The 15,027-nt window shown below is 36.4% G+C and overlaps 1 protein-coding gene across 10 annotated transcripts in view; it reads left to right on the plus strand.

Annotated features, from left to right (window-relative positions):
* The window catches only part of STXBP5L (syntaxin binding protein 5 like), a 203,018-nt gene that overhangs the window by 83,032 nt on the left and 104,959 nt on the right, over positions 1 to 15,027 (plus strand). For all 10 annotated transcript variants that reach the window (XM_040571976.1, XM_040571997.1, XM_040571986.1 and 7 more), the window contains one exon: positions 14,146 to 14,280. In XM_040571976.1, the coding sequence (XP_040427910.1) occupies positions 14,146 to 14,280 (135 nt within the window). The remainder of the gene's footprint in view (positions 1 to 14,145; positions 14,281 to 15,027) is intronic.

Raw genomic sequence — 15,027 nt, forward strand, 5'->3', positions numbered from 1 at the left:
TTTTCTTCTTCTTCTAAGGAATGAATATTCTGGAATAGCCTACCTTTCATAAACCTACCTACCCTATTTTACCATAACTTTTAAAAATTAGTTGTTTAGAAACTCAAAACCTTAATTAGTGTTTTCCGTTAAGTATATTTGAGTGATCTCAATTAATAACAACACCATGGTCACAGCAACAGAGAGGACAACATAGCTTAACTTTATTTCTATTGGTTTTAATTTTTTATGCTTGCCTTCCTATATGGGATTTGTAGTGCTATCTGTGTTGGTGTTACTGCAGAGAAAGTACTGCGAGAACTTAAACTGACTAGTTTAAAAGTATTTTTGTTTCTTTATGCTTAAATATGCTCAAATTGCAGCAGGATAGACTTCAATCTAAAATGGCATCACCTTTTATTGATCTACTGACTGTTTACTACAGAAATCTGTTAACTGACATCTTCAAGAATAGCTAGACCCTACAATTACTAGCAATATTTGCTTTCTAATCTGTACATGAAAAAACAAATTCTTCTAATTACAGAACTTCTCATCATATTTTTCATTCTAAAATATTACAAAGATCTGTGTTTATATCCACATTCAACCTTGAATTTAAGAATCTCTGTCCTGTTTTTAATCATGGCTTTAATGGTGTTAATATTCTGAGTTTCCTTTCAGTTAAAAATGTCCTTAGTTCGTTATACCACAGTGGCTGCTTTTTTATACCTGTTTGCTAAACAACTTCTCTGAAGGCAAATAGAGCTGTCTAAGATATTTAAGATCTCTTTTAACACAGCTCAATATATAATGGTTCTATTTTCACGTGACTATAAAACATGTAATAATAACATTAGCACACCGTATCGTAATGTGCTTTGTGATAAATACTCAGAAAAGCCTCAAAACAGAAAATACAGCTATGATCTTACATTATTTATGTATATAACTTCATTTTTAAAAGCATCTATTCAGGACTTAAGGAAAATCATCACAAAATATGATGAACAATTTGACAAATGTTTTTCTATTTCATGGTTATTAATCATTTACAAATTAATTCACATATTGATCACATTGGTGCATTAAAAGCAGGTTAACAGATAATAGCTGACATACATGAATTATTCCTAGAGATAACAGCTGTTTCTAATAGCAAAAGGACAAAGAAATGGAAAGATGTTATACGACCGAACACTTCTACTTTCCACTGATTGCTAAAACCATACAACATTGTCTGCACTTCCCCCCAATCCATCCCTGGGCTATGCATTTGACATTTATTACTTTATTTAACGTTTTTTACCTAGAATATTTTGTCAGATAGATGAATGAGTCTCAGGACTGGATCTGAGACTTTACTGTGCTGTGGGAAACATATTAAGTGAAGGTTTCTAAACAAGAAGTTTCTCAGCTCTGAAACACCAAAATTATTCTTTCAGGCTGTTAGTAGGCTAAATACTGTGGCTATAAATACAGCATAGTTAAAATGTTTGACAAATGAAATTTACTTATATGAGTTAATCAAAAAACTTTATAAGTTTGGTGTGTGTGTATGCACATATTTGCATGGGTGTGCATGTCTGCACATGTGCATACCCACACACATGAAATCATCGAGACCCATAGAACCGATGGAGAAAACTGAATAGCTCACACAATTACCTGATGACATGGCAACAGTACAGGGAGTAGAGGGTCCACCATCCTGACAGACCCTCTCTTCTATTTTATTTCTTCTCTTGGGTCAATCTGGATGTATTTCCTTCTATTAGTTCTAAGAGAAAACAGATATTTATTTTAAATTCTGTTCTTTAAAACATCTTTGTTAAATGTTTAATTTTTTTATGTCACCTGGCCACCCCCAATTGTCTGCCTGAGTAACTTGTATGTTGATTTCTTTCTTCAGGAAAAAATACGTTATCTCTTAGCAGTAGATGTAATGTTGTTATATGCTGTAAGTCTTTAAGTCATCCACTAAGCAGTGTGCTTGTTATTCCTAATGCCTTGCAAAACCAGATTTGGATAGCAAAAATTAAAATGCATTTGCATGGCGATACATTTAACAACTGTGTTTTGAGGACTTAGTTATAACAAATGAAAAGTCTACTATTGTAATATAAAAATACACTATAACATAATTTCCATATGTGGATCGTCTATTTAATATCATACATATTCATGTTAGACAAGAGCAAAAAAAGGTAGCTTTAAAAATTTAAACAAATTCAGACAGAGAATATAGGTCAGTGTGGAACAGTTTTCATTTCGTAGGAATTTTCAGCTTGTTACTGTTATTGTACAGTTACAAGAATTCTGTGTTTGTATGTTTATAAGTTTTGAAATTCATAGTCCTGTTCAAACCTATCCTTTTTGTTAGGTTAGATTTCCAGTCATATATTAAAGAAGTGAAGAACATGCAGCCATTCTGTTGCAGCAAGTCATTCGCTTCTTGGAAACAACACCAACCTTTTCCTGCTCAGGCACATGGCAGCTTTAAGCAGAATCCAATGCAATGATTTAGGATACTTTTCCTTCTGTCACAGTAAACTCTGGGCATTATTCCAGTAAATCAGAAATAGAGCTAGTAATGTCAGTGTTCAGATTATCTCATTAAACAGTACATGAGCAGGAAGAGAAGAGAGACTACAGATTGCAAAAGAACAAGGACCGCTAATCACAGAGTCCCTGTCTACTGAAGCATAACAAAAGAGAACAGCTGGTCTCCAATAGGCCTACATGATTTTAATTGATGGAAGCTGTTAAGGAAAAAAATGGTGTATACGTAGTAAAAGTATATGCACATACATGCACACACACAAATGGAAATGTAATTTTTTTTTTTACATTGAAGTCAATTTCAATATTTTAGTATCGTCCTGATACCAGAAAGTCAATTAAAGTAGCTTGATAGGTATTGCTATAAAATAGGTTTTAAGCTCATTATAGTAAGAATGGTCAATATAAAAACAGATTTCTGCATATAAAAGACAAATTTCAACCTTTCCTCTTTGAGCTGAGTCTCAAATTAATTTTGAGACTATGGAATTGGGAAGAAAAAACTGCACTTTTAGTTTATAGTTTGTGTTGGGTAAAAGGATGGGAGAAACTCAACCCTGTGGGTTTTTTTTGTTTGTTTGTTTTTTTTAATGCAACTGCTACAAAATTAATGAAAGAAATAAATCAGAAACTTTCTCTTTTGGGAACAGTATTCCCCCCTCTTTCTTCTTTTGTTTTTAGGCTTTCTTTTATTGCTAAGAAGAAACACAGTGGCTATTAACATGGTCTGTATTGTCCATCATTGTCACAATACTTGGTATTACAACTTAATTTTTATTTAACCTTCAAAGAAATTAACGGTGAACAACTGAAGTACTATAAATAAGAAATCGTGATTTCACAAGACAATAGACAAGGGAGAAATCATGTATGCTGTCTTTCCCCTAAAGAAGAAAGCAGCAATCTAGTCTGTTTTCCAAGTCTGTTTTATTAATTTTTTCACTTCTCTGTTTTTGTGGAAGTTTTCTCATTTTTATTGTCTCAGGACCATGAGCTGGCATCAGAAATAAATTGTATGACAATGAAAATACATTTCTTCCAGCATCTTTTCCGTGCTAAGGAAGCAAGTTCCAATGCTGAAACTGCGTATAATTTCCTTGTCTTTTTCCTTGGACTTGGACCAGTTTTTTTCAGTGGTCCAAGTCCATTGGTTACACCCATTCAATCCATTACATTGCTGTTCTGTGATACTACAGATCTAGCTGTGATGAGTACGTCACTGTCATTGTCAATGATCCCATGCCCATACATAAGACATCATAATGAATTTACAAGCAAAAACATAAAAGGGATTTGACAGAAAAGGGTGTCTTTGCTGTGCATTTGTCTAAGGAAGGAAAATAATTTTCTGTCATCCTGAAGATGAAATGAATTATTAGTAGCACAGGCTACAAAAGTTGTCATCCTCTTGCACACTGGGATTTCAAGAATGAGTTTTAAATTACTCTGAAGTTCCAGGAATGCCAGTAAAAATGATGCAGTGCTGCTATGGCAGAAGCTGTTGAGTTACCAAGAATGTGAATTTAGATGCCTGTATCTTATATGAAGTTATAGGGCAGCTTTCTTTGTATGTGTTATGGCACATTGAACAGGACAGGATGATTTTTTTTAATTTTTTTTCATGAGGTTGTAAGAAGGTAGGTTATAGGAATTAAAACTGATGTTTAAAAAAGGACCTGTTGCATGCTATATACTTTGAGCCTTCCTGTAAAGGGATCATGATAACCTTGTAAGGTTTTATCTGCATACATAAATGCATTTGTTATTCAGGGGAGATCTCCAAGTTTGCGGATCTAATCTAATAAGATATAATTCATCTAACATATTTTTGAACATGCATTTTCTGATTTGCCTAGATTCTTCAAAGTTTGAGTTAACTGCTTGTAAGTAATGTTAAGCCATTATAAATTCTCATATAGTTGATACACTAAAGCTCTTTGTAGTTAAAATAAGCATTTGTGTCCTAAAACAAATATTTATGGAATGCTGTAAAATAATCATTACAGTTATGATTGAAAACTCATTTGAAAGAGTAGCCTCGCAATTCAAGAATGGGACTAACCTTAGGCTTATAGTTATTTCATCTGTCTAGAAGTTTTGAATAGGTATATACTGCTTTTGAAGTAACAGCCTACTTTCATTTTGTATTTTCTTAAAGGGAAAGAAGAAAAAAGAGGAACCAAATATGGTATTGATAGTGTTCTGCTTTGCTCTTTATATTTTAGTTTTTAACTTTTTAAAGGGTTAATAATCAGGCACAGTTTCTGATAATAAGGATGCTTCAGAATGCACCAGTAGCGTCAAAGAAAAAGGAAGCCAAAATAAAGACAAAAACAAAATGTCTTGAAAAATAAATACTTTTTCAACTTCATTTCTTAAAATTTCTCTCTCCTCTCTCCTCTCTCCTCTCTCCTCTCTCCTCTCTCCTCTCTCCTCTCTCCTCTCTCCTCTCTCCTCTCTCCTCTCTCCTCTCTCCTCTCTCCTCTCTCCTCTCTCCTCTCTCCTCTCTCCTCTCTCCTCTCTCCTCTCTCCTCTTCCACTGACTCTTGTATTCCTTTTAGTTATTCTCTTAGATTGTTTAAATATAAAATTTCAGGTAAAGATATAAGGAAAAATCCATGTATCTTAAACACTTTGAAAGTAGCAATGGACCACTAGCCAGTTGATATGTCTAAGTAATTTGCAAAACAATAGCTGCATATGCTTTTTTTCTCTATCAAAACAAATAAATATCTATAGCATTTATCTGTACTATTTAAGCCTGCTTTCCTAAAATGAAATTATAAATAGACCGTCACAACGTTTTCGCAACATTTTTTCCAAGTATAATTTATAGGAACAATGTGTGTGTGTATGCTCTAATTATATAAAGTGCATTCACAAATAGAATACTTTTTCTCAGGATATATTTGTATTGAAATATTTTAGAGATGAAATTGATTTGTTGTACCTTAGCATTCAGTACAGAATCTTTCATCATTGAAATAGGTATCTTTTAGCAAGTTTTTCTAGTTCAAACAAAAATTATTTTGGAAAAAAAAATCAAAAAGAAAACAAACAAAAAACTATGGACAGTGTTAAGTAGAAGAGAGAAGCCCCAAAAATTTATTTCTTACATTACAGTCCACAGATTAATTTATCACTGTTGTGCAAATAACGACCACGATGAATACTTGTAGCTAAAGCAATGTAAAATAGATGAACGTAAAACTGATCTGCAAACTGAACAGATAAACTGAATTATCATAGATCCTGAACTTGAAAGGCAACGAGGTACAGCACTAGAAAGTAGCTGTTACCACTGCTTTGATTCCATATTTCATGTCCCCTTTTTTTATGAAACTTTCCGTTTTACTGTCCCATTCTTCAAAACATTGCTCTCTACAGATTACTTTAAAAAGCAGTAAGCATAAGTAATGTCTTCAAGTGGCCCTACTGTTTGGAAGGATTAATAGTTCAGTCAGGAAATAGTTACACTAGCTAAATGATATTCAGAGTGTTAATTGTAAAGTTTGTGACTTTCATTGATAAGCTACAATTTATTGCTGCAGATGATTAATTAAGGAGATATAAGTAGTAAGCAAATTCAGAAGTTACATTCAGCTCATGATTAATTTGATGGTAAAATAGAACTAACTTCTAATTATTACACTCATCATAAAATAGTCTTCACCCACCCAGGCCTGTCATAATCTTTAATAGTTGTGGAAACACTATAGTCTTAAAAGAGCAAGCTGATGAGGTCTACCTTTCTTTATAGTTCAGGGAGAACAGTAGATATCTCCAGGGTCAAAATAGCTTTTAATTAGATCCTTCAGATGATCTGCTGGAGACAGCAACTTTTCTTCAGTGTCTATAGCTTTAGCCTGGGCTTCTATTTAGGCATTTCAGGTTGATTACAAATTAGATTGCTTCAGTACTTGTCTGTCTAAATGTTCTTGTGTGCATGTCATGACTTAAAGCAATAATCTCAGCTATACATCCCCGTGTGAACTGATGGAAAAGCAACATTATACTTCCTGAGAATACTGGCTAGCCAGAAGCTCCCTAAAAACACCAGTCTGCTTTCAACTACTGGAGAAGGAGGGGAACTAAATGAGCGTGGTCATCTTTGTATGTCAGTGAGGACATTTGTCTTGGGTTTACGTGGCAATGGCTTGGTAGCAGGGGTACTGCAGGGGTGACCTCTATGAGCAGAGCCCAGAAGCTGCCCCATGTTAGATAAGGGCCAGTTCCAGCCAGCTCCAAAAGGGACCTGCCTCTGGCCAGAGCCAAGACAGTGAGCAATGTTGGTTGGGCCTCTGTGAGAGCAGATTTAAGAAAGGGAAAAAGAAAAAACAAAACCAAGCAAAGAACTGCTGCACAACAGCATCCGGGAGAAAGGAGAACCAGCCCTGCAGACACCAAGGTCGGTGAAGGAGGCTGTGGTCTACTGGGGTGTCCCTGCAGAAGCGGGCCCTGGGCTGGACCTGTAGCCTGTGGAGAGGGCATGCAGGAGCAGGGGATCTGGAGGGAGCTGCCACCCGTGGGGGACCCATGCTGGAGCAGTTTGCTCCTGGGGGATGGACCCCGTGGTACGGAGCCGTGTGGGAGCAGTTCTTGAAGAGCTGCTGCCTGTGGGCAGCCCCCGCAGGATCAGTTCAGGAAGGACGGCATCCCGTGGGAAGGACTCCGCGTGGAGCAGGGAAAGAGGGAGACTGTGAAGGAGCGGCAGAGACGAAGCATTAGGCACTGACCACAGACTTTATTCCCTGTTTCCCTGCACCACTTGGGGGGAGGAGGTAGAAGAGGGTGGATGGGGGGTGAAGGTATTTTTAGTTTGCTGTTAGTTTCTCACTGTGCTAATCTGCTAGAAATAGGTAATAAATTATATAAATCTCCTGACACTGAGTCTGTTTTAGCCCATAGCAATAATTAGTGAGTGATCTCCCTGTCCTAATCTCAACCCTTTAGCCTTTTCCTTTGAATTTTCTCCCCCTTTTCCTTTGAGGAGAGGGAGTGAGAGAGTGATTGTGTTGGAGTTCAACTGAGAAGCAGTGTAAAACCATGACAACATTTTGTATACTTTTGTTCAAAAGAACCAAGAGTTTGAGGGAGGAGAAAAAAAAGAGGTGAGTGGACATAATTTGTGCTCCCTGGTGTAGGGAGAAGGGGATTGCATCAAAATCATAAGGCATTCTCAGTAGCTGTAGAGTCCCTTGTTGGGGTGAAGAAATTCTCTACAAGTCAAAAAGGAAGGGAAGGGCTTTTCTAGTGGTTGTTGTTGTTGTTATTTTTTTCTGTTGTGAATGGTCATTGAGAATCACAGAATGGTTTGGGTTGAAAGGGACGTTAAAGATCATCCAGTTCCAATCCCTCTGCCTTGGACATGGACACCTTCCACGAGATCAGGTTGTCCAAAGCCCGATTCAGCCTGGCCTTAAGCAATTCCAGGGATGGAGCATCCACAGCTTCTCTGGGCCACCTGTTCCTCACCATCCACATAGGAAAGAGTTTGTTCCTAATATCTAATCTAAATCTTCCCTCTTTTAGCTTAAAGCCATTACCCCTTGTCCTATCACTACAATCCCTGACAAAGAGTCACTCCCCAGTTTTTCTGTAGGCCCCCTTTAGGTGCTGGAAGGCCATTATAAGGTCTCCCCAAAGCCTTCTCTTCTCCAGGCTGAACATCCCCGGCTCACTCAGCCTGTCTTCACAGGAGATGTGCTCCATTCCTCTGATCGTCTTTGTGGCCCTCCTCTGGACTTGTTCTAATGTGTCCATGTCCTTCTTGTGCTGGTGGCCGCAGAGCTGAATGCAGCACTCCAGGTGGGGTCTCAGAAGAGTGGAGTAGAGGGAGACAATCACCTCCCTCACCATGCTGGCCACGCTGCTTTTGATGCAGCCCAGGATACAGTTGGCTTTCTGGGCTGCACATGCACATTGCTGGCTTATATTGAGCTTCTCATCCACCAACACCCCCAGATCCTTCTCCTCAGGCCTGCTCTCAATCTGTTCTCCACCCTGCCTATATTTGTGCTTGGGATTGCCTCAGTCCAGATGCAGCACCTTGCACTTGGCCTTGAGGGCTGCACTGGCCACAGATTTTTCTCTAAAAAGAGTTACTTTGAAAGAGGACCTGACAGAACAACAGCCAATAAGTGGCTATTACCATAGAGAAATGGCCAGTCTATCAGGTGGCAATGGCAAGAGAACAACGCATGGTGTTGACTGCCTGAGGTAAGTAACTCTAAATTAGTGTAGAGTACTGAAAGCATCAGAGGACGCTGGAAAGGATTCCTTGAGCCAGGACAGATTTAATCACTCCAGAAAAAAAATGGTCTTCTGAGGTATGCTTGACCCTTTTAGGAATGAGATCAACTTTCTCAGCAGCAGCTGAACTCATCCATGCTAGGACAGCAAACTGTAAACTGAGTGTAAGAGATTAGCTTAGAAGTCACTGAGGGAAGGCTCACCAGGACTGCAGCTGGCTTGCCTTGCAGCTAGTGGGCTAGCATACTGTCAGCTGCACGTGTTCTCAGGTTAATGCTCCTTCAGGTTTTGTTTTCCTCTTCTCCCTCTCCCTAAGCCCTGTATGAGCCCCATCTGTAAATTCATGAGATTTCCATCTATTCAGAGAGCCCAGACAGTGGAGTTTATTTTGTTAGATTTCTGAGAGGGAATTCATGCTGATTTTTGGGTTCAGTAGGAACATACAGAAAGTGAACCCTTCTTCTGCCAGTCAGTGTTAGGCATAAGGGATGCACATACTTTTTTCTTTTCCATATTTAAGATTATCTGTATAAGTGGAAAAAGTATAGTATAAATTTAGTTGCAGTTTTCATGTCAAGGAATGAGCAATTAAATAATTCAATTGGAAAAACTGTTCATCATTTTGACAAAAATACAATTTCTTCTCCCTCCTTCCGAACCCCTTGTTCAGGAAATGTATTCCAGGAAAGTTTTTCATATTAAAAACAGAAAAACAAAAATAACACAACAGAAACAGAAGGAAATGTTCTGGAAATTATCTTTTATTTTTCTTAGAACAATATCATTATTGTAATAAAGATGATTTGAAGCCATCTAAATGTTTTTGCTAGTATTTCAGAGAATGTAGATGTCTAAATTATTTTAGCATTTTATTATTCTAACGATATGCAATGAAGTTTTTTTCCTCAGAGTTGTTAGACTGTAGAGTGCTGTGATTTTCTGAAAAATACATCTTTTCAGGATTTGCTAGGCAGAGTACATTCCTTTTAAAACTGGGTTTAAATTTTTGACAATGCCTCTTAATGCCACACCATTATTTCTCAAATATTGCTTATGTAATTTTAGAAATATTCTCAGGACTTACATTTAAAGATTTTTTTGCTTAATGTATTCTGACTCAAGTGATTCATTTGTCAACTGTTGATTTTTTTTATTATTATTATTACATTTTATATCCTACTTTAAGTTTTGAATACACTGAAAAACTGATGCAGTGTTCCAGACCATTTTAGCAGTATGGGAACACCTTTCTAGGTATCGGTACGTGTTTTTTTTATACTACTTATCATGATCAATGAGATTCAGATTGTTGTTTGCTGCTGACTTGTTGCTAAGAATGTGTAATATCCACAGTTCTGGCTCACTTTCTGTAAGTGGTCAATGTTGAACAGATTCTCAGGTCTACGTTTAATTGTGTTCCATATTATCTTGATCAGATGGACAATCTGATTAAATTTTGGCAGGAGCACTTCATACTTGCATAAATCACTGCAAACTCTGCCTTCTTAAGAAAAATAGACTTTCCTTCTTTCTGGTGAGTTGACTAGGTTTGGTGGTTTGGCTGTGGAGTTTTGTTTGGTTTTGTTTGTTTTTTTCGTTTTTTTTTAGGGGCATCAAAGGACATTTTAATTTGCTTGTGGGATATATAGACTTACTAGTATCCCTAAATAATATAGGGACACCTTCCATCCACAATGAAAACTACAGTATGAGACATCACTGTGTTCTTTTGAAGACAGTATATAATTTCAGTACTTACTGAAATGTAAGACGTTCATTAAAAATCTGAGTCTTGCTTCAAAGAAGTTGAGTTAACATGTTCTGTAAATGTTTTCTGTAAAAGTAAAAAGTCAATAATGCATAAAACACTTTGCATTTAATTTACATAATGTAAAAGGAAACTACTCCAGAGTAGTGTATAGTTATCTGATATGAAAATCATATGGCTTTGTTTGGTGAAGCCTGACAAAGTATCATATTACAATGTCTAATAATCCCATAATCGCCATGTTCTAATATGCATTTAATTTTTAAAATGTTTGTTACATTCAATGTATGTTTCTGTTCTGAGTAATGGCTTTTAGTTTTTATAGCTCTGTATTTTTCTTTCTGATATAACTACATTCTCTTTAAGGGAATAGCATTTTCTTACAAGCTCACATATTGTGAAAGGTAGTATTTGGTAATGTGTAATAACAGTCTGAGTAAACAGGGAAGACTCATAGGGTAGTGTTCATTGTGGAAGAAAGAATATGCAGAATATTTTCTTATCTGCCTGTCCCATAAATCTATCAAAACAAAATGAAATTATTTAAGAGGAAATAGCTGGGCTTACGACCGCATTAAAATTTGTGGTCATTGTCTTCATTTTTTAGCAACAACTGTTTCTCTTCTGGTTCTTCATTTGACATATCCAGCCTTAGTAGCCACTGCTGTCTGGGATTTCAGATAGGCAAGCAGGAAAGTAAATATTATAATTGATGGCCAGTGATTAGGGCTTTAGTCTGATCCTGCTTTTATAGTAAGACCTTGCTCTTGAAACCCTATGTCCTTGAAATCTTAAACCCAAAGTGGGCAAATGGAGGAAATGTAATAGCTGAGAAATTAGACATGCATTTGATCTGATAATTGTTGTGGCAGTACATGCTGGGGATTATAACCGAGAAGCAAATTTCAAAAATGAGAACAAGCAGACCAAAGTAGTCTTACATTGTCTGAGGTGATTTTGAGACTTTTCATAATCAGGTTATTGGATTCAGTCTTGTGCTTCAGAGATCGAGTGTTCTGCAGTACACCATACTTTCTTGTGAATAGATTTATCAAAGTACTGAAATTCCGTATGTTCCTAGATAGGCTTGAATCTGATTGGACTGATGACCCAACTGCAAAAATTTGGAGTAGCAGTATTCAAGTCAACCAGGGTTCGCTGTGTGACTCACTAATCATTTGTTAGCCCCTAGACAGCTGCATTTTCAACACTTTCAAAGTCACAGATCTTTTTTTATTATTATTATTCTTTATCTTCCTGTAATTTAACAGTTTACTACAAGTAAGTGCTTGTAGTAAATGAACATCATTAATATGAATTGATTAAGAGGATTTATCAACCATGGACTAGAGAGGTTTTCACATGGGGTGGAACCTAACAAAGCATGCTTATGTTTTGGAGTGCAAGAAAGAGAAGTAGAGCTAGTATAGAATCACAAGAAATAAACATTTGGACTAAATGTGAATCTTACCAAAAGTCCAGCATATGGTGCCTCTAAAGAGAAAGCAGAAGTAATGAAGTTGTTTAAAGAGAAGGATCAGGGAAGTCATGAAAACCAGCTTCACATTTGTAAAACTACAGAGTGAAAAGGGCAAAGTGTTCTTCACATCTGTTACAAAGAGAATAATAAAGCTAACAGATTAAATTTCAGCAAGGAATATGCAGGTGGCATAAACCTCCTGCAATTTTTTTCTGTCAGACATTTGTTGATCTAACTGCACCTGTAATGTAAGTACTAAGTTGCTGCTTGACGGCATTTTCATTTATGCACACTAAACAGTGATTTCCATTCTCAAATCAATTCTCTTGGAAACACTTGGTTTGCTTCCCACAAAAGGTGGTGGAATTATTGCCAAAATTAGGTAGCTAATGAGAAAATGAGTCCTGTACAGGTGGATAGAACAAAATCTATATCGTGCTTAAGTCTCACTTGAATCAAGAAAATAAGATTTCTTTGAAAGGTAAGGCTTGTGCTGGATTCATGATTTAATGACAATTTTCTCCATAAATTAGGATGTGAAGGCTGCATATCTCTAGTTTGTTCAATTCAGTGTGATGCATAAAGCAAAAGTATTCTTTGCTTACTTGAAATGCATTCAATTTAAGATATTCTGACACATGATTAGACAGAATCTAGAATTAGATTAGAACTTTTCAGGTACTGTGCAGAGTCTGGTTGGAATATTTTTGTTTGTTGAGAATACTTTACAGGAACAATTACAGGAAATCATGTGAAATTTAGATTAATATTTAACAATTTCTTTAATTCAAAGGTTGGTAAATGGGTGGTGAGACACTGGAACAGGTTGCTCAGAGAGGTCGTGGATTCCCCATCCCTGGAGGTGTTCAAGACCAGGTTGGACAAGGCCCTGGGCCACCTGGTCTAGTGGGTGGCATCCCTGTCCGTGGCAGAAGGGTTGGAACTAAATTGTCTTTAAGGTCCCTTCCAGCCCAAGCCATTCTCTGATTCTATGATTAAATGCTCTCTTTGGGGGACATTACATGTTGGAGAAGGTCAGATTACTGAATGACAGCCAGCAACCCTCTCACTCTTCTGTAATGAATTGAGACGTTGCTGTACCATAAGAATTAAAATTGAAATATTTGTGTTCGTAAATGCTGTTTACATGTTTGTGGGGGGAAGAGGTGTTAAAGATAAAATTTATTGCATAGTCCTTACATCAAGCTTGTATATAAAAGCTAGAAATAGCCTGCTTGTGGAATTGAATGCTAAGTACAGTAATGTATGGCATAGCAGGCAAAGTACCTGCATTTTCTCAAATTTCCTTAGGCTATACCTTAAGAACAGATGATGTTTCAGCCTATGTAAGTAGCACATATTTGATTAGCTTTAAGCATCAGGTAGTTTTATATCTCATGTAGATAGTTTTGTTTCATGTATACAATGTGTGTATAATAACTATAATATCGAAGGAACGTGAATCTGTTCATTTGTCATACCTGTGAGAATTTGTATACATGTTATATTGAGAAACTGTCATAACATTTTCCAAGATAATATTTCCAAACACAGGTTCATCACTCTGTAATAATGATATAAATGTAGGCTTCAACATGTCTATGATATAATCCTTATCTATACTTGGTAATGCTATTAATCTAGTGCCCCACTTTTCCAAACAGCCAAGAAAGTGAATGTTTTCTTGTGTTTATGATGGTGTTACACTCATGTTGTACAAAACACTAATCCTGCTGATGTCCATTAACTTCTGTTTGAACTGGAAAAATTGCTTATAGTAAAAAAGAAAATAGGAAAGCCTAGCTCAAGAGTCTTGGATGCTATCATAGTGCAATTTATGTATTCATGGAGGTAATGTGATGTAGGTCAGAGCTTAAGTGATATGTCTCTTTTTCCCTGCCCTTCATATAGACAGACAGGTTCTGTTCTATGTTTTTTCTGCAGATGACCTCCAACAACTGCACATTCTTCAGAATGCTGTGCCTGCTGTGAGGCTTTTCTGAAGTTTTAAAATGGAAAGAACAGTTATTTCATCTGTAAAAATGTTAAAACATATATATTCGATATGTTGTTCAGTCAGGTTTTTTTTGTTTTTCCTTTACAGGATTACTTACTGCCATCTACCTTTCCAGAGTAAATGGCTTTACGTTGGAACAGAGAGGGGAAATACACACATTGTTAATATTGAGTCCTTCATTCTTTCTGGATATGTCATCATGTGGAACAAGGCAATAGAACTGTAAGTGCAGGGGTTTTTTTTGCATTTGTGACTGTGGTCATTTTTGTATCTATCTTAAGATTCATTTTTAAGAATAACTTTTTGTTACAAATATTTACAAATCTTTAGAAAACCTTTTATTTCAATCAGTCTGTGTAGTATTTGCTGCTCTGTTACAAGGTGTTAGAAAACTACATTTATAATAGAGATCATTTAATTGCATTTTCATGTACAAGAAAATGTTATTTGGGAACCTGTTTAAGCACTGACTTACAGGAAATACACATAATTATTAATCCCACAAATTCTGATTTTTATGTATTTATATTTTTCTATATCAATATATATATTGATATATTTATTTTGTTTACAATCTTCTTCAGACATCCTCTGAAGAGAATAATAGAATATTATTGGTCCTAAGACTCTGTGGAGAACTTTTCTTCATTGAACTGTAGAATCATTTAGATGAAAAGGGATTGGAGGTCTCTAGACCAACCCTCCTACTTCAAACAGGACTAATTTCAAAGTTAAATCTGGCTCATTGGGACCTGATGAAAGTTGGTGATAAACTGATAGGAGAGGTAATGAGCAGATGTTGGTGTCTGTTAAATGACAGCTCTCCGACAAGGTAACTCAGGTTGCCTGTGCTATATGTATGAAATGGAAGGAGACATATAGAAGTCTGAGAGGGATAAATCTATGCTTCTTGCAAGTAAAAACCTAAGAAGAAAGGAAAAAGTGTTTTTCAGCTGTTTCCTCTGTGAA

The sequence above is a fragment of the Cygnus olor genome, chromosome 1 (assembly GCF_009769625.2).
Source record: "Cygnus olor isolate bCygOlo1 chromosome 1, bCygOlo1.pri.v2, whole genome shotgun sequence".
Lineage (NCBI taxonomy): Eukaryota > Metazoa > Chordata > Aves > Anseriformes > Anatidae > Cygnus > Cygnus olor.